This window comes from Microtus pennsylvanicus, chromosome 11, assembly GCF_037038515.1.
Source record: "Microtus pennsylvanicus isolate mMicPen1 chromosome 11, mMicPen1.hap1, whole genome shotgun sequence".
In the NCBI taxonomy this organism is placed as follows: Eukaryota; Metazoa; Chordata; class Mammalia; order Rodentia; family Cricetidae; genus Microtus; species Microtus pennsylvanicus.
The window spans coordinates 51368633-51396151 of NC_134589.1; the positions used below are offsets into that span (position 1 = coordinate 51368633).

Below are 27519 nucleotides of genomic sequence, written 5' to 3' on the forward strand. Positions count from 1 at the left end.
AGCTCTCTAAAACCTATTCCCAATTGCATGCTTCATTTTATAAACTGCCTTGGTCATGGTGTTTTTATCACAGCAATAGAAAAGTAATTAATGCAGTGGGGTTACCTATTGGTGAAACCTTTTCTGGAAAGAAGGAAATATAGATGCTGTCCACTAAACTCATGAGAATTTATTCCATTTCAATAATCACCAGGGGGAATGGTGAAAGGTGATCATTGTTATCATTCAGATTGCTATATTTTTTCTTTTGGTTTTGGTTTTTTGAGACAGAGTTTTTCTGTGTAACAGCTCTGGCTGCCTTGGAACTCACTTTGTAGACCCAGCTGGCCTCAAATTTACAGAGATCTGCCTGCCTCTGCCTCCCTGAATGCTGGGCTTAAAAGTGTGTGCCACCACTGCCATCCAACTACTCAAAAAAATGTTAATTGAACACTTTAAAAACTGTTTTTATTTTATGCATATGAGCATTTTGCTCGAATGTATGTAAGTGTAGCACCTACTCTCAGTGACTATGGAGGCCAGAAGGGACATCTCCTGGAATTGGGGTACAGACAGTTAGGGGCTGCCATCTTAGTGCTAGGAAACAAACTGGGCCCTCTGCAAGCAGCCAGAAGTCTTTTTTTTTTTTTAAGGTTTATTTATTTATTATGTACACAGTGTCTGTCTGCATGTTTGCCTACACACCAGAAGAGGGCACAAGATCTCATTATAGATAATTGTGAGTCACCATGTGGTTGCTGGAAATTGAACTTAGAACTTCTGAAAGAGCAACCAGTGCTCTTAAACTCTGAGCCATCTCTCCAGTCCCGTAGCCAGTAGTCTTAAGTGCTGTGCAATCTCTTCAGATTCTAGAACATTTTTCATGTACCAAACTTAGTCTTAAGAGATGGGAACCAAACAGTGAAGAAGATAAGAATCCTTGCATGGTGTTTGTGGGCTTTCCTCTTTAAATTATTTTCTCATACATTACATTCCGCCCCCAGCCTCCTCCCCACTCCTTCCTGTTCCTCCACTCCCATCTCCCTCAGACCCACTCCTCCATTTCCCTTCAGAAAAGAACAGGCCTCCCAGGGATATCAACCAAACATGGCCTAACAAGATGCAATAAGACTAGATACAGATCCTCATGTCAAGGCTGGGCAAGGCAACCCAGTAGGAAGAAAAGGGTCCCAAGAGCAGCCAAAAGAATCAGAGACACCCCCACTCCCATTGTTAGGAGTCCCACAAAAACCCCAAGCTAAAGAACAACAACATGTATACAGAGGACGTAGGTAGGGTAGACCCATGCAGGCTCTGTGATTGCTGCTTCAGTCTGTGAGATCCTATGAGCCCTGCTTAGTTGCTTCTGTGAGTTGTGCTCTCACAGTGTCTTTGACCCCTCTGGCTCCTACATTCCTTCCTCCCTCTCTCTCTTCCACAGGACTCCCTAAGCTCTACCTAATGTTTGGGTGTCGGTCTCTGCATCTGTTCCTATTAGCTGCCAGAGGAAGCCTCTCTGATGATGATTGGACTAGACACAAATCTATCACAAATCTATGAGCATATCAGAATGTCATAAGGAATGATTTCTTTTTTTTTTTTTTGGGATTTTTCGAGACAGGGTTTCTCTGTAGCTTTTGGTTCCTGTCCTGGAACTAGCTCTTGTAGACCAGGCTGGCCTCGAACTAACAGAGATCCGCCTGCCTCTGCCTCCCAAGTGCTGGGATTAAAGGCGTGCACCACCAACGCCTGGCTTAGGAATGATTTCATTGACTTTTTTGTGTGTGTGTGTGGGGGGGGGCGGTCAGTTGTGTTTGGTTCTCTCCTGGGTCACTGGGTCAACAAGTTTCTGGATCCTGGCCATCCAGGCAGTGTCGGGCACAGGTTCCCTCTCATGGCTTGAGCCTCAATTTAGAACAGTCATTGGTTGGCCGCTCTGTGGGCTCTTTCTGTGGCCTTCGATTGGTGGGCAAAAGTGATCCTCCCACCCCAGTCTCCCAAGCTGCAGAGACCACAGGCATGCACCACCAGATGTAAATATTTTTATTACAGTGATGAGTTATGGAAAACACACATGGATGCTGGAGAGACAGCTCAGTGGTTAGGAATGCATACTGCTTTTGCAGAAGACCCATGTTCAAGTCTCAGCACGTGTTCAATGGCCCACAACCACCTATAACTCCAGCTTCAGGGGGATCTGCCCTCCAAGGGTACTTCTAATAGTATGCATACACATACAGAGAAAGAGAAAGAGAGAGTTAAAAATAAAAAACAAATAAGTAATTAAAATAAAAAAGAAAATACACATGATACATTGGAGGAAAAGCCTTCTTAACAAACTGTGCTGGGAAAATTGGATATATGTATGTGTGTGTATATATATATGTATATATATAATCAAAACTAGATCCCTATCTCTCACTCTGAACAAAAATCAATTCAAAATATACCAAAACTACCAGAGAAAATTAAGGGAAAACACGTCAAGGGACTGCTAAGTGTGGGCAAGGCTTTCTGAGTATGACTCCAACAGGCTAGCAGAAACAAGAGCTGATAGACTATGCCAGGCGTGGGGATTCATGCCTTTAAACTTAGTACTTTTGAGGCGCGCAGGAAGCCAAGAGGCTCCTTGGCTATACAGTGAGTTCAAGGCCAACCTGTGCTCAAAAAGGGAATGAAGCTGGAGCCACAGCTGTTGTTCTTCCAGGGGTCCTGGGTTCAGATCCCAGAACCCACATGACTCAAAAACGAGCATCCCTAATTCCAGTTCCACAGGATCTGAGAGCCTCTTCTGACCTCTATGGGCATGTGGTACACAGACATACATGCAGGCAAAGCACTCATACACATAAAATAAATAAATCCTAAAAAAGTCTGGAGTGATGACTCTGGCTAAGAGCACTTGCTGGACAATCATAAGAACCCAAGTGTAGCTGGGTGGTGGTGGCGCACGCCTTTAATCCCAGCATTCGGGAGGCAGAGAGGCAGGTGGATCTCAGTGAGTTCAAGGCCATCCTGGGAAAAAAAAAAGAACCCTAGTGCAGGTTCCAGCACCCAAGCTGGGTGTGGTCTATCACATCCTTGTGACCCGAGGGCTGTGGAGACAGGAGGATCACAGATCACTGGATGCCAGACCTCTGTGAGCTCGTGTGCGTGCACGTGGCGGGAGACGTGGTTAATTCCAAGGTCTAGGAGAAACTTTGCTGAAAGGGAATAAGATACAGGAGGATGCCTGCTATGACCTCTGTGAGCTTGTAGATACATACACCTGAGCACATGTACTGTAGCATAACACACAACAACTCACATAACCACAAGATGAAAAGAAGCAATACCACGATTTTATCAAATTACAATACTTCTGTACAGCCAGGTATGGTGATGAACACATTTAATGCAGCAGGTGAGAGACAGGGGCAGGAGGATCTCTGTGAGTCAGAGGTCAACCTGGTTGACAGAGAAAGTTCCAAGCCAACCAGGGCTACACAGTGAGAAGTCTCAAAGAGAGAGAGAGAGAGAGAGAGGAAGAAGGAAGGAAGGCTTCTACATAGAAAGGAGACAACAGAACGTGAATGTTTGCCAGATATTTATTTGATAAGAGATTACTATTGGGAATATATACATAAAGAACCCCAAGCTGAGGATTGGGGAGATGGTTCAGTGGTTAAGAGCACTGACTGCTCTTCCAGAGGGCCCAGGTTCGATTCCCAGCACCCACATGAGTCACAAACACCTCTAACTCCAGTTCCAATGTCTCCAGCTCCCTCTTCTGGTTTGTGGGCACTGCATGCATGTGGTGCATAGACACAAATGCAACAAAACATAAATATTTCCACAGTCAAACCTTAGGCAGAAAGAAAGCCCAAATCGGAGATCTCAATCAGATCCCTATCCTGAGAGCTCAGGAGAACCCCTTGGAAGAGGGGGAGGAAGAATTGTAGGAGCCAGAGGGGTCAAGGACACCAGGAGAACAGAATCAACAATGCAAGCGGGGCTTTCTAGGGGCTCACAGAGACTGAAATGGCCTTCACAGAACCTGCAGGGGTCTACACTGCACTCCACTAGATCCTCTGCATATTCGTTACGCTGTTAGCTCGGTGTTTCTGTGGGACTCCTCACAGTGGGAGTGGGGGTGTTTTTTGCCTGCTCTTGGGACTCTTTTCCTCCTACTGGATTGCCTTGCCCTGCCTTCACATGAGGGTTTGTGCCTAGTCTTATTGTATCTTGTTGTGCTGTCTTAGGTAGATATCCCTGGGAGGCCTGTTCTTTTCTGTTGGGAAATGGAGTGGATCTGAAGACGACGGGAGGTGTGGGCAGAGCTGGGAGAAGTTGGGGGAGGGGAGGCTGTGGTCAGGATGTTTTGTGTGAGAGAAGAGTGATTAAAAATAAAAAAGAACCCAAAGCTGCAGGGTGGTGGCACATGCCTTTAATCCCAGCACTTGGGAGGCAGAGATAGGCAGATCAGGCCAATCTGGTCTACGAGAGCAAGTTCCAGGGCAGGCTCCAAAGTGACAAAACAAACAAAAAAGAACCCAAAGCTGAACAGACATTTCTCAATGGCAGATGAATATACAAATAAATGTTCAGCCTCTTTTAGTCAACATGGATTGAAAGATAGAAGTGGTGTCCTGAGTGCCTGTGATTTCATCAGTGAGGTGGTAGAGACTGAAGGACCAAGGTCATCCTTCAACTGTAGAAAGTTCAAGGTTAGCTTGAGCTACCTGAGTCTCTCTCTCTCTCTCTCTCTCTCTCTCTCTCTCTCTCTCTTTCTCTCTCTCTCTCTCTCTCTCTCTCTCTCACACACACACACACACACACACACCACCACCACCACCACCACCAAAAACAAAATATCTAATCCTTATTACAGTGAAAAGTTATTTCATCCCAGTCAAAAGAGACGCTAGTGAGGAAGAGGGGCGAGGAAGGTTATAAGTATTCCCTAATTCACTGCTGGTCAGAAGTGTAAATTAGTCCAGCCAGTATTGAAATTCACACAAAGGTTTTTCCAAAGCTAATAGCAGAACTATTAAGTGTTCAGCTTTGCCACTCCTGAGCACACACTGAGGAAAGCAAAGGCAGAAGACGTAAAAAGAAGCCTGGAGCCCATGTTCACTATGGCACTGCTAGCAAGAGCTAAGCCACGGCGTCTAGGTGCTCATCAAGTAAGAATGGATAAAGAAAATTAAGCATATGTCAGAATGAAGAATATTCAGCCATGATGAAGAACAAAATCATGTCATGTGCAGGAATATGAATGTAACTGGAGACCATTCATATTACCTGAAATAAGCCAGACTCAGAACACAAGGACCACAAGTTCTTGAATATGTGGAATCTAGGGTTTTTTTTTCCCTTTTTAAAGACAGTAAAGTCAGTTTAGTAATTGGGAAGAGAAAGGGGACCAGTGTGTAGGGAGGGGACGCAATGGACGAGATAAGATGATAGGAGAAGTAACTAGAACTAAGGTGCACATTTATATATGGAAATGTGATCTTGAGGGCTGGGTGTGGTGTACATATTTGTAACCCCAGGACATAAAACACTAAGAAAGGAAGCTGCTGACTCAAGGCTAGACTAGGTTTCACAGGAGCCCCTGCCTGAGGAGGAATAGTGTTGGGTGAGGGCGTGGCAGAGAGCTGGGCGTGAATGTTGCTGAACGCCTTTAAAACCATTCTTCAAACTGGGAATTGGTGATGCACGCCTTTAATCCCAGCACTCGGGAGGCAGAGGCATGAGGATCTCTGTGAGTTCAAGATCAGCCTGGTCTACAAGAGCTAGTTCCAGGACAGTCACCAAAGCTACAGGAAACCTTGTCTTGAAACTCCCCCCTCCCAAAATAAAGTCTTCAAGAAGCAGAAGCATGAAGATTGTGCTAATCCCACCAAATGAGAGCAAAGAACATTACCTAGATTCTTTTAGTTGAATTTAGCAAACTTATTTTATATTAGACCCTAAACCAAGGTTTTTTGGTTACATAGGAGCTTGGCAGAACATTTCAGAATTATTTGGCAGAACATCTTATCAGGGTAGAGGTTAGAGCATTCAGGGGTGGAACAAGTCAAATTCCAGAATATGGGTCAAGACATGGTGTTCAAACAGAAATGAACTTATTTTGACCTTGTAATAAGATGGCTTTTAATCTTAAAATTGAGTCAGGCTGGTTCATTGGTTGCTTCAAGTTTGAGGCCAGCCTATTTGGAGAGACCTTGTCTAAAAGCACCTCCAAGCTGGGCGGTGGTGGCGCACGCCTTTAATCCCAGCACTCGGGAGGCAGAGGCAGGCGGATCTCTGTGAGTTCGAGACCAGCCTGGTCTACAAGAGCTAGTTCCAGGACAGGAACCAAAAGCCACGGAGAAACCCTGTCTCGAAAAACCAAAAAAAATAAAAATAAAAATAAAAATAAATAAATAAAAAATAAAAGCACCTCCAAAATATAATCTGTAAGTGGTCATGAAACTTATTGTGTTATAAATTTAATATATACTTTTTTTTTTAAAGGAAAGCCAGCTCACTTGCCTAGGTGGGTGAAAATCCCCATAGTTAGTTATCCTCAGAACTCCATATGTACACTGTGGCACATTCCCCTTCCTATACACACACCCCAATAATAAATAAAACTAAAGGTATTAAAAATAAGGACCATGCCTACCTAGCATGCATGAGGCCCTGGGTTCAATCCCCAGCACCGAATGAACTAGGCATGGTGGCACAGGCTTGGAAACCCATGACTTGGGAGGTATTGGCAGGAGATGCCACCCTTAACTACTTAAGGAGTTCGGCGGCCTAGGATACCTAAGACCTTGTCTTTAAACAGTATGTGTGGGTGATGGGGATTGGCATGGGGCTACTTAAAAAAGAAGCCTTTTCTGAGTGTGGCAACAAGGGAACAAAGGGAAGGCTGTTCAGCAGAATTGGAAGTCTGTGCAAAGGCCCTGAATAGGGAATAGACATTGCTGGTAGATGGGAAAAAGGCAAGGTTAGCTCAAGACTAGGAAAAGAAAACAAAAACAAGCTTCTCCCTACCCCAAAAGCAATAATATAAGACTAAAAAGTGAGAAACGATACTTGTATATGTTGAGGTCAGATCTAGTATGTGTAAGGAAACAGAATTTTTTGGCCAGGCAGTGGTGGCGCACACCTTTAATCCCAGCACTTGGGAGGCAGAGGCAAGTAGATCTCTGTGAGTTTGAGGCCAGCCTGGTCTACAGAGCTAGTTCCAGGACAGACTCCAAAGGTACAGAGAAACCCTGTCTTGAAAAACAAACAAACAAACAAACAAACAACAACACCATCACCAACAACAACCCAGAATTTTCTTCCTATGCTGTTTGGAAGCCACTGAAGGGTCCTAAGCAGGGAACGACAAGAACTGATTTATAGTGAGCAGTGATGGCTCACACCTACAATGCCAGCACTGGGACTTGTGAGCCGGAGGCAGGAAGATTGCCGCAGTCCTGATGCCAGCCTATCAAAAGCAACAACACGACAAATAACTGGTTTATATTAGAAAAGCCTAATTTGGTTGCTTTGGGAAGTACCTATTACAGAGGGAGAAATAAGGCAATGAGGTCTTTGAAAGGTTCTAAGAGGTCAGGAGACCATGGTGGTATTAGAAATCGTAAGAGGAAAAAAATTAACCCTGTGTGGTGTGTGTGTGTGTGTGTGTGTATACAAACATGCTTTTTGTTGTTTTAACTGGTGCTAAGGATTGAACAGAGGGACCCCCCTCCCCATGTTAAGTAACACTCTACCACTGAGCTATACCCTCAGCCCAAGCTAATGTATTTTGGAAGCAAAATTATCAGGACTTGAGAATTGGTTAGGAAATCGAGAATATACATGGCTATTGAATTCGAATCTAACAGTCACTTAAGGGCAAGTTATTAAATGGCTAGTATATTAAGAGAAACTTGGGGCAGCCGTTAAGTATTCACGGATGCAATGATTAAAATCATGGCACAACCAATAAAATTCACAGTCCCATCACGTATAGAGGCCCACACTATGTGAGTGAAAAAAAGCCAAGGACAAACCCTAATCTTGGAAAAACAAACTATACGTTTGTGTGTAGACTGACGAAAACGCACAATTACGGTGGGAGTGCCTTGGGGACAGAACGCACTTCTCTTTTTACTTCAAGGCATGTGCACTGTTTGAACTTGTTTTTCCGTTGTTGGGAGAACAGTTTGGAACGTCCCTGGTTTCAGACTTGGGTCTTTACTAGGATTACCGAGCTCCAGGGCGAAGGTGACCAGGAAGCGCGCTGGAGGGAACTCTTTCAGACTCCCGCGCCTTTCCTGCTGACCACGTGTCCGGCCGGCGCAGCACCGCCTCCGCCCCGCCCTACGGCGCCGGGCCCCGGGCAAGCGGCTCCCAAGCCGCCTCGGCGCCGGCGCCGCCCACATTGCGCATGCTCTTTCCTGCAGCAAGGGCGCCAGCTCCCATTCATCCAGCGAGCCTGGTCGCAGCCCCCTCCTCAAGACCCCTCCCCGAGCGGCGTGCGTCGCGCCTGTGTTTGCGTCATCACGCTACGCCATTGCTCGAGCCTGGAAAGATGGCGGCAGCCGTTCTTAGTGGGCCCTCCGCGGGCTCCCCGGCTGGGGCTCCTGGCGGGACTGGGGGTCTCTCTACGGTGGGGTCGGGCCCGCGTCTCCGTCTGCTGCTGTTGGAGAGCGTCTCTGGGTTGTTACAGCCGCGAACGGGGTCCCCCGTTGCCCCTGTGCATCCCCCAATCCAATGGGCCCCATATTTGCCTGGGCTCATGTGCTTGTTGCGGCTGCATGGGACAGTGGGTGGGGCTCAGGTAAGTCCGTAGCTCGCGCGGCCGCCGTGGGAAGGCTGGTGAGGCAGCCCGGACTGTGGTCACGCCTTCTTGAAGCTGCAGCTGTGAGCTGGAGCCGAGGGGAGCCGAGGGGAGAGAGTACTCACTCACTCATCTGGACGAGATTCACGGATTTGATTATCTGCCGTCCCTCCAGGGAGAAATTAGGCCCTGTTGCTGTTAGGTCATTGATAGGCACAAAGGAATGAGAGCCCTTCCATGCCGGGTCACTTACGTAGTTGAATGTTTTTCAGCATTTTTCTTTCGGCGAAACTTTTTCGGTGGTGTTTTCCCTGGGGCAATTGTACACAAATTTTTATTTATTAGCTCTTAGCCAAGAACCTAATCCCTTACTAGGGGCTTCAGTTGCAGCCATGTTGGCGATGAGCAAAATGCTGTAACACAAAATTGAATCTGGAATGTAGCCCCTGTAGAGTATTGAGGTTTCCCCCTAAGGCCCCGGAGTTTAAGATGAGCAGAGCAGAGGTTAGGAAGAGAAGGAAAATGGGAAGGGGTGTTGGTAACGTGAGGAGAACATTTATGTAGGGAGGCCCATGGCAGGAAGGAATGGGGAATAAGGACATTGTTCAGGCTAGGGGTTTAGGTGTTGAAGGGAAGAATGGGTAGAGTTGAGGCTGGTGGGATAGGTAGGTTCGTAGGCTAGAACCACAAGTTTCTCCTCAGTTGGTGGCTTCTTGCACATCTCCATAAGCAGTCTGTCAAGTTTCGCCTTGTTTACTTTTGGAGACGGTCTCTGTCACTCGTGGCCCTGGCTGGTCTGGAACTCACTAAGCTCTGACTGCTGGTGCTTGGGTTTGCTGGGATTAAAGGCATGCTCTGTCGTGCTCAGATGTGTGCTTGCTCACGTTGATGGGTATGGGCCAGGGTAGCACAATGCACGTGTCAAAGCAATAGGGCGACCTGTCTCTTGGCTGTGGTGTAAGCCAGGCTAGTTAGCCTAAGAGCTGCTGTGGTCTGTGTTCTTGTTCCCATTTCTTATAAGGGGACACTGGGATTACAGATCTTCATTATGGTTGGCTTTTGCCTTTGTTCTGGGGACTCAAGCTCAGGTAGATGGGATTGTGTGGTAGGTGCTTTTATCCACTACCGTTTCCTCAGACCTCAGTTGGATGACCAACCTTTCGGAATATTCCTCCAGTTGTCTGCCCCATTAACGTTCCTGTTTGTTTTAGAAATCCCTCACATTTTACCAGTTACATGAGTTTTGTTGTTCCAGACGTACACTGACTGGTCCTTCAGCATTGTCGTCAGCTGACAGGTTTTCTCTAATGTTACTGTCTCTTTGCTGTCCACTAGGACTGTCACCTGGACTGTAGGCTCCTATGACTGCTTTACATAGTCACCTTTCTGTTTCTGTCTCTCTGACACACACAGCACAGAGCAGAGAGAAGGAAGGAAAAATAAAAAAGCAGTCCATAGTAATGGAGGCAGGGCTTAGCCATTCGTGAGGCGTTCTGAGGAAGTAGCTGTTGGCCAGTCTGGCCCTCCAAGATGCATTTTATTACCATTCGTGTGCAGGGGTTGGGGAAAAGTACCACCAGGCTAAGGGAATTAAGTGGGTCTTTGGTTTCCCCTGACAAACTGATTAAGTGTGTACCTGTGGGGTTTTTTGGTTTTTATTTTTTTTTAGATTTCTTGTGTGTGCATTTGCCTGCCTGTGTTTGTGTGCACCACATGTGTATTTGGTGCCCATGGAGGTCAGAAGGGCATTGGAGCCCCTGGAACTGAAGTTACAGATAGTTGTGAACCACTACATAGGTGCTGGCATTTGAACCTGTGTCCTCTGGAAGAGCAGCAAGCCCTTAACCATTGAATTCTCTGCAACTTCTGTTAATGCATTTCTAGGTCTTGCTTTGTAGACCAGGCTGGCCTTGAACTCAAATCTATCTGCCTTTTTTCCCTCACTGGTACTAGGGTTAAAGGTGTAACCACAGACTTCACCTGTGGGTTTTGTTTTGTTTGTTTTTGAGACAGGTTTTCTCTTTGTAGCCCTGGCTGTTCTGGAACTAACTGTAGATCAGACTGGCTTCAAACTCAGTGACCCACCTGTCTCTGCCTCCCATGTGCTGGGATTACGGGCTTTGTCTGTATTTTGAGGTAAGGTCAGGTGTGGAGTTTTTACTTGTCTCAGTTCTTCAGAGCTCAATGTTTTTGATTTGGAACATTTTGGATCTTCTAATTGTTGGATGTTCAGCCTGTGTTTACCTTATGGATTCCTTTCTGTCTGCATCTATGCCTGCAGGCTAGAAGAGGGCGCCAGATCTCCTTACAGGTGGTTGTGAGCCACCATGTGGTTGTTGGGAATTGAGCTCAGGACCTCTGGAAGAGCAGCCAGTGTTCTTAACCACTGAGCCATCTCTCCAGTACTTCTTATTTACACTTTCTTCCACCTGGGAAATAAGCTGCCCGGTACCTAAAATTATGTTTCTCCTAAAGTAAGCGTTAAGTACATTATTAAACATGTACTGAATAAATGAATGAACAATTTCTCCCACCTGAGTAGGGACTTTTTTATTAATTTATTTATTATGTATACAATATTTTGTCTGCATGTATGCCTGCCCGCCAGAAGAGGGCACCAGATCTCATTACAGATGGTTGTGAACCACCATGTGGTTGCTGGAAATTGAACTCAGGACCTCTGGAAGAACAGCCAGTGCTCTTAACCTCTGAGTCATCTTTCCAGCCCCAAGTAGGGCCTTTTTTTAAATATAGAAGTTAACACTCATTTATTTTTTGTGTGTGTATGTGTATGTATATATTATATATATGGATGTATGCATGCCATGGGGCACATGTGGAGGTCAGAGGACAACTTTGGGAGTTAATTCTGGGAATGAAATGCAGGTTGTCAGGCTTGGTGGCAAGTGCCTTTTCCTGTTGAGCCTTGTAGATGGTCCTAGGATCTTAGTCAACTGTGCCTTCCTTCATCTGACCAGTGCAATGTGGAATTAGAATGAGTCAGGTAGTGGTGGTGCACACCTCTAATCTCAGCACTTGGGAGGCAGAGGCAGCTGGATCTCTGAGTTTGAAGCTAGCCTGGTGTACACAGAGAAAGAGAAACCGTGTCTTAAAAGAATGAATGATTTCAGTGGTGTCATGTGGAATTAGAATGAATGATTTCCAGCCTTTGGGGGATTGGGTGCCCGAGAGGAGTCTGGTACTTTGGGTGATGTGGTGGAGAGGCTGATGATGCCTCGGTGAGAGGAAGGGTCAGAAGGAGGACTGCCTGAGTCTGTGTTGGCGATCTTACACCTCTAAAGAAGCCAGGAACAGGAGGAAGAGTTGTTTCTCCGAGTGTCGGAAGAAGGGTTGTGGATGGTGTTCATTCAGCTAGCATTTCTGGACGTCTTCATGCCAGGTGCTTTGCAGGGATACAGGGTAGGTATCTCCTGAGGTGAGGGAAGCCTTATTGTTGAATCTAGTAGATGAGTTATGCTGTCCTCTCTTAGCTCTGGTTGTTTGGAGCAGGAGATGAGGGAGGAGGTCAGATAAGATAGAATTTGAGGAAACAGACTGAAGGACAGACAGCAGTGACGCAGGCTGATGGCCTTTTTGAACTCAGAAAGGGCATCTTCAGTGGCCTTTGACTCACTCCTGTTTTCCTCCACTTGTAGAATCCTTCAGCTCTTGGGACTCTGGTGAATCTCAGCAATGCGCATCTTGGTTCCATCAAAACTCGGTGAGTCTTTAATTGACCCTCTTGCCTCAGGACGGTGTGGCTTCAGGAGTAGGTTGTGTGTTTGCCTATCCTTTGTCCCCACCCTGTGGATTCGAGGTGTTTTCTCCATTCTAGGAGCTGCGAGAGTTTTCCTTCTGTGAGCACACTTGAATTAGACTCACCGTTTCCATCTCTCGTTCCCCACTAGATTAGCTCTGCTTCCTTCTTTGCTTGCTGCTCCACACACTCGGAGTCCTCCTATGTCTCAGGAGATAGAAACCACAGTAAATCTAGAGATGGATCTTACACAGCCCAATGAAAATAAAAGGACGGTCAGTAGTTTCTCTGAAGTCTAGCTCCCACCTCCTTACCGCTCGCTCTCTTGTTTGTAAGGTTTGAAGGCCTGTGTCTGCTGTCCCTGCTGGTAGGGGAGAGCCCCACGGAGTTCTTCCAGCAGCACTGTGTTTCTTGGCTTCGGAGCATTCAGCAGGTGTTGCAGGTAAGGATCTGCTCCCCTCTGTCCTACCCCCGGAATGGGTCAGGTGTGCTCTTCGTGGCTTGCACATTAGCTCTGGGGACAGAATGATTGGAAACGTTTTTTGCTTTGTGCACAGAGATTAAGCTTCAAATAGCGATCTTTCTAAACTTCCTGATAATTTTGTCTATTAGCTTACATTGTAACTCTAAGCTTCACTGTTCCTTTCCTAAGAGGTGATCCCTCTGAAGTTCTTTCTGTAAGTGCTTGTGTGTGTTTCTGTCTATTGCTCTGTTACCCATCTAACTTTTTAACCTCTCTTCCTAACACCTCCGTGCCCTCTGCACTTAGTTATTTCATAAGCAATCCCTGTGCTAAGCTTAGGGTAAGAGGTGCTTGAACTCCACTTTGGATGTTTTTTAAATCTAATATAGAGACTGAGATAATAACCTTTTATGAACCAGAATTTTCAGATAACAATTTAGCCATGTGATTTCTGTTAAATACTTTAAATTCTTGTAAAAATGGGAAAAAATTCTTAGCATATGGGCCATACAAAAGCATATACTCACACACCACAGTTTGCAGATTTCTTTTTTTTTCCTTTTATTTATTTATTTATTTATTATGTTTATTCTGTCTGTGTGTATGCCTACAGGCCAGTAGAGGGCACCAGACCCCATTACAGATGGTTGTGAGCCACCATGTGGTTGCTGGGAATTGAACTCAGGACCTTTGGAAGAGCACGCAATGCTCTTAACCTCTGAGCCATCTCTCCAGCCCTGCAGATTTCTATTCTAATGGAAGTCACTTGAGCTGAGAATAGTATAACTGATTGCAAAGTGACACCGACGGCAGTAAAGACTCGTTCTCTGAGAATATAGACAGGCACTCTGACCAGGGGTTAGAGGTTTACAGTATTCTAGGAGTATAAAAACTCCATACAGGGCTGGAGAGATGGCTCAGAGGTTAAGAGCATTGCCTGCTCTTCCGAAGGTCCTGAGTTCAATTCCCGGCAACCACATGATAGCTCACAACCATCTGTATGAGGCCTGGTGCCCTCTTCTGGCATACATGCAGACAGAATATTGTGTACATAATAATAAATATTTAAAAAAAAACACCATACAAAAGGAAGTTGGTCATTTGAAGAATTGTAAACATGGCAGGTTGGTGGGGTTGAGATGCAGTTGGGGAGATAGATGTAGAGAACCAAGCAATAGGCTTTTATTTTATAAGGAATTTGGCTTTTATTCTCTGAGTAGTGGGAATTCTTTAGAGGTTCTAAGTTGATTTCTTGTCACTATAACACAGTGCCACAGTTTGCGTAATCTATAAGGAACAGGTTTGTCTACGTCGTGGTTCTAGAAGCTGGAACATGCAAGTTGAAGGGGAACCATCTCCTGAGGACCTGCTTGCTCCGTTATAACTGGGTGGACGGTCAGTGGAATCTGGGGTTGGGAATGAGAGAGAGCGTGCCGAGCTCCCTCTGTAAGAGGTCTACTGCTACAGTAGCTTTATGACTCAGTAAGGTAGCTGCCTCAGCACTATTGTGCTGGGGGCTAAGGATCCAGTAGAGGTAGTTTGGAGGCTATGCAAACTGGAGTGGTGACAGTGGCATCTTCATATTTGAAAATTCCACTCTGGGTGCTGGGCGAGGCCTGGAAGCAGAAGGACCAGGTAGATGGCTTTAAGTGGAGTGGAGGAGAACATTTGTAGTGCCTGGACGAGGTGGTAGTGGTAGAGCTGATAGAGGTAGGTGGGTTTGACAGAGCCGAGTGAACAGTCTCATGATTGATTGGCTTCAGAGAGACTGTACGACCAGCACTATTGTGGCCTTCAGAACATTGGGAGGCACTCAGGGCTCAGGGAATAAAAACCCTGTGAGTGTGACCAGGAGTGTTGAGCAGCCCTTTCAGTAGGACCTCCTCTTGATGTGGCCATGGCCTGGAAGAGGGCCTCTCTTGCTATGTTTTACCAGGAGGGTTGCCAGCATTTAGCCAGTAGTGAAGCTGAGGGTGGTTTTGGTGTGTGTCCTTGCCACCACTGAGGTGTACACCACGCTGAATGGTCGGTCATTGAGGAGGAGTGAGAGAGACTGAGACGCAGAGCAAGCCAAAGAGATAACCAGGATTGTGGGTTGGACAGAACCCAAGGTAAAGGGAGGGGTAAGTCAGATTGTGGGTTGGATGGCTTCCAGGGGGAGTCCCTGAGGAAAGAGGGAGGAGTCACTTGTGTTTATCTTCCTGGGAGTGACCTCTGTTTATACTCTAGAGGTAGAAGACTGACCCAGCGTCATTTACAGTATTAGTCAATGCGGTGAATGAAAGTGTTTTCAAGGAGCTGTAGACACAGGCTAAGACTGGCCTGGGGTGAGAGGCAACTGCGAAAAGAGGGATAGAAGAAAGGGGTACAAGATGCTAACTGTTGCTAGGTGGTGGTAGCACAAGCCTTTACTCCCAGGCAGAGGCAGGTGGATCTCTTTGAGTTCAAGGCCAGCCTGGTCTACAAGAGCTAGTTCCGGGACAGGCTCCAAAGCCACAGAGAAACCCTGTCTCAAAAAACAATAAGATGCTGACTGTCAGATGAGCAACGATCGGACAGCTCTTTTTTTTTTTTTTTTTTTTTTTTGGTTTTTCAAGACAGGGTTTCTCTGTAGCTTTGGTGCCTGTCCCGGAACTAGCTCTTGTAGACCAGGCTGGCCTCGAACTCCCAGAGATCCGCCTGCCTCTGCCTCCCAAGTGCTGGGATTAAAGGCGTGTGCCAACACCGCCCTGCGATCGGACAGCTCTTGAGATTTGGGGGTAGAGTTTCATATTTGCTCAAAGACAGGTTCTAAGGTGGGGGCATCTCAAGCCTGTGTACATGTGAGTAGGGGAGAGAGATCATGTGTGGACAGGAGGAAGGGAGGTGGAAGGATGATGAGGATGCCTAAGTTTTCTGGTTTGGGAGTTGGAAACTAAGGTAGCCCCAGTCCTTGGCTTCAGTTTTTTCCTGCCACGTTGAAGGCAAGGACATGCAGGATGACAGTGGTGGAATTGGGATTGCAAGTTTAATGGAGAAAGCTAGCTGGGGAGAAATGTAATAGGATTGCTGGACAGTGTTGAAGGCCTATTTGTATGTAGTTCATGGGCCCAACTGTTCTTTCTCTATCTTTTTTTTTTTTTTTTTTTGGTTTTTTTTTTTTGAGACATGGTTTCTCTGTGGCTTTGGAGCCTGTCCTGGAACTCGCTCTGTAGACCAGGCTGGTCTCGAACTCACAGAGATACACCTGCCTCTGCTTCCCGAGTGCTGGGATTAAAGGCGTGCGCCACCACCGCCCGGCTTCTATCTTTTTTTTTTAAAGATTTATTTATTTATTATGTACACAATGTTCTGCCTGCATGTGTGCCTGCAGAAGGGAGCACCAGATTTCATCATAGATGGTTGTGAGCTACCATGTGGTTGCTGGGAATTGAACTCATGACCTCTGGAAGATCAGCCAGTGCTCTTACCTCTGAGCCATCTCTCCAGCTCCCCAACTGTTCTTTCTTTTTAAAATTAGTGGATTTGTCAAGCTGGCTTAGTGGATAAAGCCACTTGCCAAGCCTGCTAACCTTAGTTCAGTCCTAGCCGTGATGGCAGGAGAAACTGACTCCTGAAAGTTGTCCTCTGACTTCCACGCTCCTGCCTTCACAAGTAAACTAAGAGACAGATGCAGGGAGGGGGAGAGGAGAAAAGGAAATGAATTATTTCTGAGCTAAGAGAAAACCCAGGCTGTCCTCCCCAGCTCTCCTACCTCAGCTCCTGACTACAGGCACAGCAGTTGCCCGGCTGTCCATGTTTCTTAGTTCATGCTCTCATCTGTGTGGTTGGCACATGGCCTCCTCTGGTTTAGAAGAAGGTTCTAAGGGATTCCCCCCCTCCCCCCCCCCAGGTTCCTGTTAATTTTTCCAGATAAGTCCTGAAACCAAATAGCTTTTCTTCATGAATTACAGGGTGGGTGCGAGTCAGACTTGGAGAGGTGGGGCAGACAAATGCAATATGGGAGAGTAAAGACCTTTGAGATCTACTAAACATGAGCCTTTAAGAGGTGTGGCTTTGCTACTTTTTCTTCAAATAAATTTCCTGCGACCCAGATTATTATTTTTGAGGTTATGAGGATGGAACCCAGTTACCTCATGCATGCTAGACAAGTGGACATCCCCAGTTTTCCAGACACTAGATGGATATTAAAATGTAAACATGTCCTTTCTGTAGACATAGGTTCCTTCTGTAACCTCTTTCTTCTTGTTGATGGTAAATGTGATGGTAATATCCATACTAGCTGTGGTGTTGTTACACCTCCTGTCCTCCTGGTGGCAGTGAAGGTTAGGTTTGCAGCATGGTGCTTTGCTTTTAGTCCCAGGACTCACCACCCACCATTGAACTGGCTGTGGCTATCCTGAGGGATCTGCTCCGATACGCATCCCAGCTTCCTACACTGTTCCGGGACATCTCCACCAACCACCTTCCTGGGCTTCTTACTTCCTTGCTGGGCCTCAGACCAGAGGTGAGACTTTTTCAGACTGTTTGGATTAAAGAATGTTATGGGAACTGCTTAGGGATTAGGACTTAGGAAGTGTGAGGAGAAGAAAATGGTGACTATTAAGGAGAAGGAGCTTAGGGGCCTGGGTGAGATGGAAGGGTGTGGGCTGTTGCTGCTTGGCCTCTTCCTTCTGATTTCTGCTTTTCCCACAGTGTGAGCAGTCAGCTTTGGAGGGAATGAAGGCTTGTGTGACCTATTTTCCTCGGGCCTGTGGCTCTCTAAAAGTAAGTAACTTATGAAACTGTGCTAGGTCTCCCCCTTAGATTCCATCCCTGCTATTGGTCTTCATAGTGAAGACATTGACATAAATTACCTGCCTACAATGAGTAGGGCTTGGAGCTTGTGTCTGTCTGATGCTAGGGCCCATTCTCTAACCCACAAACTCCTTTCTTCTTCTCTCCCTTCCTCCCACCCCTTTTTATTAATTTTTAAATTTAGTTTTTTTTAAATTTTATGTGTATGATTATTTGCTTGCGTGTTTCTCTATGAGCCATATGTGCCTGTGGAGGCCAGAAGGATGTTGGCTCTCCCGGAACTGGAGTAAACAGATGATTGTGAGCTGCCACGTCAGTGCTGGGAACCAAACCTAGGAACCCTCTGCAAGAACAGCCCCTACCACCTCCAGACCTTCTTTTTAATGATGACCCGACCTCTGAGCTGCACTCCCAAGTCCCACCCTCAACCCCTTCCTCCTTCTGTTCTGCCTGTTGGGTCTCTAGAATGCCCCGCCTAGTTTTCTGCTGTCCTGAGACACCCAGCGTTCCTCCAGGAAGAGTGCAGCTACAGAGACTTAATCAATACTCCCCCTTTGTTTCTGGCTTGTTTTTCCTGCTTTTAACTACCCTTGTTCAGACCAAGAGCAGCATGGATTTGTCTTGGATTGGTTGCTTGCCACCAAGCCTGCTGTATCTTTCCTTGCCAGTTTCACTCAAAGAAGACTTGTTCTTAGAATTGACCCTAGCATGTCAGCATTTTCTCTCCCTTTCCCATTAAGCCAAGAACTTTTAGCCTTTTCACCTAAAGGAAGTACTTTACAGCTTCTTTGGCTTGCCTGAGTTGACAGCATTTGAGGTCATCATAAAGTAACATAAGGGTTGTTTGAAAGCAGCACTGTGGTACTGTAATTGTCTGACAATGGAGCGATCCCTAAGGTCTGAGAAAGAAAATGAAGCTTTGTACAACTCAAGAGCAGTCTGTTGGTACAGTTGTTCTGATTTATTATTAGAAGTTGTTAAGCTCTTGTACCCAGTTTGTGACTTAAACTTTATGATAGGTAAGTGTGTATAGAAAAAACAGACTGGGGTGGTGGTGCTCTAGGGTGGCTGAGGCAGGAGGATCATGAGTTTGAAGTTAGTCTAACTTGTATAGTGAGACTTTAAAAGACATTCAGAATAAATAAACATAAAACCTACTATATGTGTGATTGGGAATTATTTAAAACCTACTGTGTGTGTGTGTATGTGTGTGTGTATGTGTGTGTGTATGTGTGTGTGTATGTGTATGTGTGATAAAAAACATACAACCTACTTTTTTTCTCTAAAATTTGGAATTTGTGGTTTGAACCGTCTGCTAGAAGTCTTGATACATATTCTTTGTAGATAAGGGTATGTGTGTCAGTAACTAGTTATCTCCGGTTTGTGAAGTCTCAAAGCAGGTATTTCTCAGAGGCCGTATCTGTACTGATCCTTTATTTTCAAATGGGTGCGTGTAATCACAGCTAATAGAAGTTACAAGTGATAGGACAGGGTTTTTGTTTTTTCTGCTGTGGAGCAAACTCAATCCAGCCACTGAGTTACATCCTTAGCTTCTCAGAGTTACAGTTTGAGCTCATAAAACAAAAGTGCAGGGAATCACGAACATTCTGTTTCAGTTAAAGGGTTCAGAGTAGTTTAAAATTATAGACTAGGGTTGCCAAGATGGCCTAAAGGGTAAGGCACTTGCCACCAAGCATGATGGCTTGATGGGTTTGATTCCCAGAACCCATATGATGGAATGAAAAAGTCAACATCAGGGGCTGGAGAGATGGCTCAGAGGTTAAGAGCACTGACTGCTTTTCCAGAGGTACTGAGTTCAATTCCCAGCAGCCACATGATGACTCACAGCCATCTGTAATGAGATCTGGTGCCCTTTTCTGTTGTGCAGGCATACATGAAGGCAGAGAGCACTGTAATATATCTAATACATAAGTCTTAAAAAACCTACAAGGCATGAATGTGTGAAAACCCAAAAATTAAGAATAAACCTTTACAATAGTATATGCAAATTTATTAACAGGTTGAATAAGATCTTTAAGAAAATTTATATATGCATGTGTGCATATCCCGTGTTGTACATGGGAAGTTGGAGAACACCTTTTAGGAGTGGATCTCTCCTACTGTGGGTCTGGTCATTGGGCTTATATAGTAAACACTGTTACTAGATGAGCCAGCTCATCGCTAGCTCAGGCCATGCTTTAGTGTAGTAATTTTAAGGCAGAGAGCATTCCTTCAGTGACTAGGAGAAATACAGAAATAAAAATTCCTTTAGTTACCTGTCCTCGGGGACTTTATAGGAGTATAGGGCACACCCAGAGGCCACAGGAATATGAAGGGCCGGGAACTGTCTGGTTTACCTGGGGCATTGTACCTGATGAGTTTAAAGGACGTCGCAGGTGGCTACTGTGGCAGATCTCCCATTCTGCTGGTATGAGGTCAGCAGGGTCTGCGTCAAGTAGGCTAAATCTAGGTAGCTGGTCTCCAGAAGAAGTTACAGAAAGCACATATCAGGATTGCCCACAGTGAGGAACTGGGAGGGGAGGGGAAGCTGGAAACTGTCAGGGTGACTCAGCCCTCTTTCTAGTATGAGAACCTAACATTCACAAAGGGTGCCATGGCACCTTAGAATTAGAGTTCACTATAGAACTAGGTTTTGTCAGTTCTGTGATTTGAATTTGTGATGCATGCAGTTGATATGTTAAGGTGTGTTACTCTTTTGGTTTTTTTAGACAGGGTGTCTCTGTGGCTTTGGAGCCTGTCCTGGAACTAGCTCTTGTAGACCAGATTGGCCTAGAACTCACAGAGATCCGCCTGCCTCTGCCTCCTGAGTGCTGGGATTAAAGGCTGTGCCGCCGCCACCACCCGGCTAGGTGTGTTACTCTTAAAATGTGAAAGGAACAGATGAATTCATTGCTGACAGCTATGGGTCCTGCTGATAAACATATTTGTTTGCGTTTAAAATTTAGAGTTGTAGCCAGGCCTGGAAGCATGCTGTGAGTTCAAGGCCAGCCTGGTTTCCAAAGTGAGCTCCAGGACAGCCAGAGTTAGGCAGAGAGACCCTGTCTCAAAAACAAACAACCCAAAAAAAAAAAAGAAAGAATAATGGAGAGATATTCTATATTCTACTTACAGTTGCTGAAACTAGTAATGGATCCCCTATTACTCATGTATTCACAAGCCCCACTTTTCTAGCCCAAGTAAATTGTGGCCCTTAGACTGAACACTTACTCCAGGCTTTCTTGTATCAGGCAGAGGGTTTGTTGACATCTAGGTGGCAGCTGTGAGATTCGCTGCCTTTGCTCTGTCCCCACCCCGACCCCAGCCTGTTCTTAGGACCTAGTCCTCTGGGTAGCACACTAATTCCAGCCCGGGTTTTATTTCTGTATCTCCGCTTGTAGAACTGGAGTGTATTTACGCTTTTCAGACCTGTCGTTTTGGCTTCAGAGAGAAAGATGACCGTCATTTGCAAAAACTAGCAGAGGGAGCCCAGTTGTTTTTTGAGGAGGTGTAGGGGCCCAGGAAGGAGGCTGAGAACCAGAGCTCATGTGTGGCGTCTCTATCACAGAAATGCACCTGACCCTCCCCTTGGATGCATCACGCTTTCTGTGTCTATAGGAAAGCACATCTCAGGTGGAACGACTACTGTGGAGACCCTTGTCTCTGCCCATAACCTCTTCCTTCCTTCCTTCCCTCTTCCAGGGCAAGCTGGCCTCTTTCTTCCTGTCTCGGTTAGATGCCTTGAATCCTCAGCTCCAACAGGTAAAGGGAAGGGAAAGGCACAGAGCCCAGGGGCTCTGACCTGGGGTATCTTTTATGGCTCATTCTTAGCCATTATTTCTTAAAACATTTGGGTCCTTTCTCGCTTTCTTCCTGTTAGCATACACAATTGCTAGGTTTTTGTCCTCTTGGAGACTTCTGCCTCACTGTTCCTTAAGCTCTTGTTGATCTCTGTTTCTCTCGGGCATTTTAGTGGGGTAGGAGACCAATGGCTGAGCTAGTTCCTTTCTGACCAGCTTTGGCCTGCGAGTGTTCTTCCAGGTTGTGACCAGCTTTCTGCCCTTTTGCAGCTGGCCTGCGAGTGTTACTCCAGGTTGCCCTCTTTAGGTGCTGGCTTTTCCCAGGGCCTGAAGCACACAGAGAACTGGGAGCAGGAGCTGCACAGCCTGATGACCTCACTGCACAGCTTGCTGGGGACCCTGTATGAGGGAGCAGAGACCGGTAGGGACTTTGTGGTCAGGAGATAGGCTTCCATGGGTTGTGGCAGGAGGGAACAGGAGGGTGATTCAGAGAGGTGGGATAGTGGGTTTCGGGGCATCAGGAATGAGACCATAGGTGGGTCATCTACCACAAATGGAAAGATGGGGCTGAACAGAGTTCAGAACACTGCGCCTCCAAGATCTGGGTTTGAGTCCCATCAGCCACACGGGCGGGATGGGAGAAAGACAGAGTGTACAGGTGGTTGTGTTGCTGCCCAGCTCCTGTGCAGAGTGAAGGCCCTGAAGTAGAGACGCTGCTTTCCCAGTCAGAAGATGGTAACACTCATGTCCTCCTCCAGCTTCGGCAGAGGTTTTCAGGACTGGCCCGTTGCCTGGGGCTCATGCTCAGGTATGTAGGTGTTGGAGGGATGGTCTTGCAGCTGGAGAAGTTGAGGTGGGTGTGTGGAGTCAAGCTGTGGTGAATGCCCTGAGGTTCTCTTTACTCTGGTTCTCTAGCTCTGAGTTTGGGGCTCCTGTGTCCGTTCCTGTGCAGGAGATCCTGGACCTCATCTGTCGGATCCTCAGCATCAGTAACAAACATATTGTGAGTGGACTTTGTCTTTCATATATAGCCTTGCTCAGGACCCTGGGCACCTCAACACCCACACTGCCATCTCTGTCCTGACACGTGTATGACTCTCAGTGGACTCCCTCACACAAAGCAGAGCCACCTGTGGCCAGTTCAGAGTGTGAATTTGGGGATGAGCTAAGGCGTTGTTGAAGGGCTCAGCTGTCCTCCTGCAGGATGGGAGGTGGGTTTGGGTTGATTTGGCAGGGAATGGGGTCATGTTGTACAGTCTGATATACCCACTCTATTTCTGTGCTTCTCTGGTTCTCCTTTTCTTTCTCCATCTTCTTTTGCTGAATTTTCCTCCAGAACTTGCATGGAGATGGTCCTCTCCGGCTGCTGCTGCTGCCCTCTATCCACCTTGAAGCCTTGGACTTGCTGTCTGCGCTGATCCTTGCGTAAGTGTGGTCATGGTGTGGAGAAGGGAGTGGACATACTGGAGGTGAAGGCCACTGTTCCATCTTCTCTGCCCCCAGGTGTGGAAGCAGACTCTTGCGTTTTGGGGCCCTGATCAGCCGCCTGCTTCCCCAGGTCCTCAATACCTGGAGCACTGGGAGGGACACTCTGGTTCCAGGCCAGGAGAGGCCTTACAGGTGATTATCCAGGCAGGGGCTAGAGTGGAGAGGGTGGTGAGAGTGTGCGGGTGCCCAGGGGCTCCAGTGTCTCAGCCCTCCACTTATTCTCTGCTTCCTTGCTCCCTGCTCCAGCACCATTCGGACCAAGGTTTATGCTATCTTAGAGCTGTGGGTGCAGGTTTGTGGGGCGTCTGCAGGCATGCTCCAGGGAGGGGCCTCAGGAGAGGCCTTGCTCACCCACCTACTCAGTGACATCTCTCCACCAGCAGATGCTCTTAAGGTGAGACTTTGGCTCCTGTCCCCCGTCCCCCCGCTCCTGTGCCTGTTTCCTGACTTCCGGTTTGCTTGTATATGTGACTGTATCTCCTTTACCACAAGCTGTGCAATGCCAGGGGAAACTCTGACGGAAACTTGCAAAGTGGGAAACCAAGTGCCCCTAAGAAGCTGAAGCTCGATATGGGAGAAGCTTTGGCCCCATCCAGCCACAGGAAAGGAGACAGGAACGCCAACAGCGACGTGTGTGCGGCTGCACTAAGAGGTGGGCCGATAAGCCAGATCCAGTTGGCAGAGTAGGTCGTGCAGGAGCAGACACAGTCATGCCGCCTTGAACATCCTGCTGTCCTGCTTTTAGATTGGGGATCTGGTAGCTTTTCCTGGTCTTCCAAGGTCTCAGTTTAATTTACTCGGGCACTTTACATATGCACTGTGTGTGGCAGGGGAGCACGAGCACTTGGAATCCATGGATCCATGCCCGTGGAGTTCATGTGCCCTGCAGAGCAGGATGGTGTGGGGATTCCCTGTGTCCAGTGCATCTGGGAATGTAGGCAGCAGTTAAGTGAATGCCATACAGTTAGTCGATGACTGTCCGTTGGGGCTCATGTATTCTTACTGTCTGTTGTCTCGCTGTCAAGGTGAGGCCAGTCTCAAGTATACAGTAGAACTGATAATGTCTTACTGCATGATCCCCATTTTATACCAGTGGAAGAAAACTGAGGGGGTAAATGCCTTGCCCTGGGTAGCAGTGGCAGAACTGGGTGCCCCTGTGGGCCTTTGCAGTTCTCTGCCTCTGACATGCCATTCTCTTCTCAGGCCTCAGCCGGACCATCCTCATGTGTGGGCCTCTCATCAAGGAGGAGACTCACAGGGTTAGTGTCTGGGGAGGGGCCACTGCTCTGTGCACTTGGGAGTGTTTGCCCCAGAGGTGGACCCACTGAAACCTGGGAACAAAGACCCTGGCTGTGAAGGGTTAGGTGGCTGTGATAGCGTTTCTAGACTCACTGCTTTCTTTTCAGAGACTTCATGATCTAGTCCTGCCCCTGGTCTTGAGTGTGCAGCAGGGTGAGGTTTTGGGCGGCCCCCCTTACAGCAGTTCCTGCTGCCGCCGAGAGCTCTACCGCCTGCTGCTGGCTCTCCTGCTGGCGCCTTCCCCTCGCTGCCCACCTCCTCTTGCCTGTGCCCTGAAAGCTTTCTCTCTTGGCCAATTGGAAGATAGTCTTGAGGTAATTGCTCATTAGGTCAGATCTTTATTTGATTCCTGGGTTCTTTTGTTCTGATGTTTGCCTCGTGAGATCCTGTGTTCCTGATGTTCTTGTCCTTCCTTCCTTAGGTCTCCTCTTTCTGCTCAGAAGCACTAGTGACCTGTGCTGCCCTGACACACCCCCGAGTTCCTCCCCTGCAGAGCTCAGGCCTTACCTGCCCCACACCTGCCCCAGTTCCTCCTCCTGAGGCCCCATCTCCATTCAGGGCCCCAGCCTTCCATCCTCCAGGTCCCATGCCCTCCATTGGTGCTATGCCATCTCCAGGCACAATATCTTCAGCAGGCCCATTGCCCTCAGCAGGCCCCATTCCCACAGTAGGCTCCATGTCCTCAGCTGGCCCTATGCCATCCACAGGCCCGGTGCCCTCTCGCCCTGGTCCTCCAGCCACAGCCAACCACTTAGGCCTCTCTGTCCCAGGCCTAGTGTCTGTCCCACCCAGGCTCCTTCCTGGCCCTGAAAACCATCGTGCAGGCTCCAGTGAGGACCCTGTCCTTGCTCCTACTGGGACCCCTCCACCTAGCATACCCCCAGATGAAACTTTTGGAGGGAGAGTACCCAGGCCAGCCTTTGTTCACTATGATAAGGAGGAGGCATCTGATGTGGAGATCTCCTTGGAAAGTGACTCTGATGACAGTGTGGTGATTGTACCCGAGGGGCTTCCATCCCTGCCACCTCCACCACCGTCAGGCAGTCCTCCCCCTGTGGCTCCTACTGGCCCACCAACAGCCTCCCCTCCTGTGCCAGCCAAGGAGGATTCTGAAGAACTGCCAGCAACTCCAGGGCCTCTGCCCCCACCTCCACCCCCTCCCCCACCTGTTTCTGGTCCTGTGACACTTCCCCCACCCCAGCTGGTCCCTGAAGGGACTCCTGGAGGAGGACCCACAGCCATGGAGGAAGATTTAACAGTTATTAATATCAACAGCAGTGATGAAGAGGAAGAAGAGGAGGAGGAAGAAGAGGAGGAGGATGAAGATGAGGAAGAAGAAGACTTTGAGGAAGAGGAGGAAGATGAGGAAGAGTATTTTGAGGAGGAAGAGGAGGAAGAAGAAGAGTTTGAGGAGGAATTTGAGGAGGAGGAGGAAGGTGAATTAGAAGAGGAGGAGGAGGAAGAGGAAGAAGAGTTGGAAGAAGTAGAAGATGTGGAGTTTGGCTCAGCAGGAGGAGAGGTGGAAGAAGGTGGACCTCCACCCCCAACGCTGCCTCCTGCTCTGCCACCTACAGACTCCCCCAAAGTACAGCCCGAGGTAGAACCTGAACCTGGGCTTTTATTGGAAGTAGAAGAGCCAGGGGCAGAGGAGGTGCCAGAGCCTGAGACAGCTCCCACCCTGGCCCCTGAGGTGCTCCCCTCCCAGGAGGAGGTGGAGCAGGAAGTGGGGAGCCCTACAACAGGGCCTCCTCAGGAGCTTGTTGAAGATGAGTCCTCCGCTCCCCCTACCCTGGTAGAAGAAGGGAATGAGGGTGGAGGTGACAAGGTGCCAACCCCACCTAAGACACCTGCAGAAGAAGAGATAGAGGCAGACGCAGAAGCCACAGCTCCCCAGGAAAAGGTGACGACAGGGTCAGCCAGGGAGGGCATGGGTGGAGCACTGGGGCTGGAGGAAGACTGTGGCTGCTACCTAAGGGGAGAGGCTTGCTCCAGCCTGGCCTGCTTTCCCGTGTATTGACTTTGAATTTTGTGTCTTTGTCCCTAAAAGGAGCAAGATGATGCAGCTGCCATGCTGGCTGATTTCATCGATTGTCCCCCTGATGATGAGAAGCCACCACCTGCCACAGAGCCTGACTCTTAACCCCTTCTGCACCCGAACACTTTGTATCCAATAAAGTTATGTCTGTAGATATTTATGTTGCTCTTGCCACACTGTCTGCTGTTGGGAGCCCTAGTGAGTGCCAGGGTTTGTTGCATCTTCTCCAGATGTGTCCACTGTTGTCTTCATTGACCCGAGGAAGAACCGCTGGCCTAAAGAAGTAGCCAACTGCCCTGTCAGTAAGTTAGTGTTGGAGTTTTCGATTCTTGTCCTCTGTTTTCTGTAGGAGCTTGCTATGTAGCCCAGGCTGGCCCTGAATTCATAATCTTGGGTCAGCTTCCTTTCCAAGGGCTGAGGTTGTATATGTATGTGCCCCACATCCCTCTGTTGTCTGATGTCACGTGAGCTCACATGCCTATGAGTGATGCAGAGCTATGGTGATTTCAAGGTTAGCAGTTGAACTAATTTTTTAAAACTTTGCGTAAGTTAAAAAAAGAAAATCCCCCCTCCCCAGAGAAATTGTTAGAATATATAACGTCTGCCCAGATCCACCAGTTGTCAGCTTTTTTCCTACCTATCTAGATCTGTATCTACAGATAGGCCTATATATATTTATATAAACATATATCTATGTATTATGTTGCTGAATTTGGAGAGTAGCCATCATGGTCTCTCTTCAGTGTTACCTGAGATTAAGAACATAATACTGACTGGGTGGTGGTGGTACATGCCTTTAATCCCAGCACCAGGCAGGATCTCTGGGAGTTTGAGGCTGGCCTGGTCTACAGTTCCAAGGATATCCAGGGCTACGCAGAGAAACCCTGTCTTGAAAAAGCAAAACCAAACCAAACAATAAACCTATAATACTATGGGCTGGAGAGATGGCTCAGCAGTTAAGAGCAGTGACTTCTTCCAGAGGACCCAGGTTCAGTTTCTAGCACCTGCATGGCAGCCCACAACTGCCTGTAACTTTTGTTCCAGGGGATCTGACACCCTCTTCTAGTCTCCATGGGCTTGCAAATGGTACACAAACAGGCAGGCAAAATGCCTATACAT

The 27519-nt window shown here is 47.5% G+C and overlaps 1 protein-coding gene across 1 annotated transcript; it reads left to right on the top strand.

Annotated features, from left to right (window-relative positions):
* Positions 1–8338: 8338 nt before the first annotated feature.
* On the top strand, positions 8339–26560 carry Pelp1 (proline, glutamate and leucine rich protein 1). The gene is made up of 17 exons (XM_075991915.1): positions 8339–8785; positions 12442–12506; positions 12879–12984; positions 17342–17491; positions 17680–17751; positions 21481–21540; positions 21849–21999; positions 22257–22386; positions 22494–22581; positions 22915–23003; positions 23082–23198; positions 23313–23460; positions 23559–23718; positions 24270–24325; positions 24473–24679; positions 24787–26265; positions 26413–26560. Exons 1-17 carry the CDS (start codon positions 8393–8395, stop codon positions 26503–26505), a joined length of 3564 nt encoding a protein of 1187 aa, XP_075848030.1. The 5' UTR covers positions 8339–8392; the 3' UTR covers positions 26506–26560.
* The last annotated feature ends 959 nt before the right edge of the window (positions 26561–27519 follow it).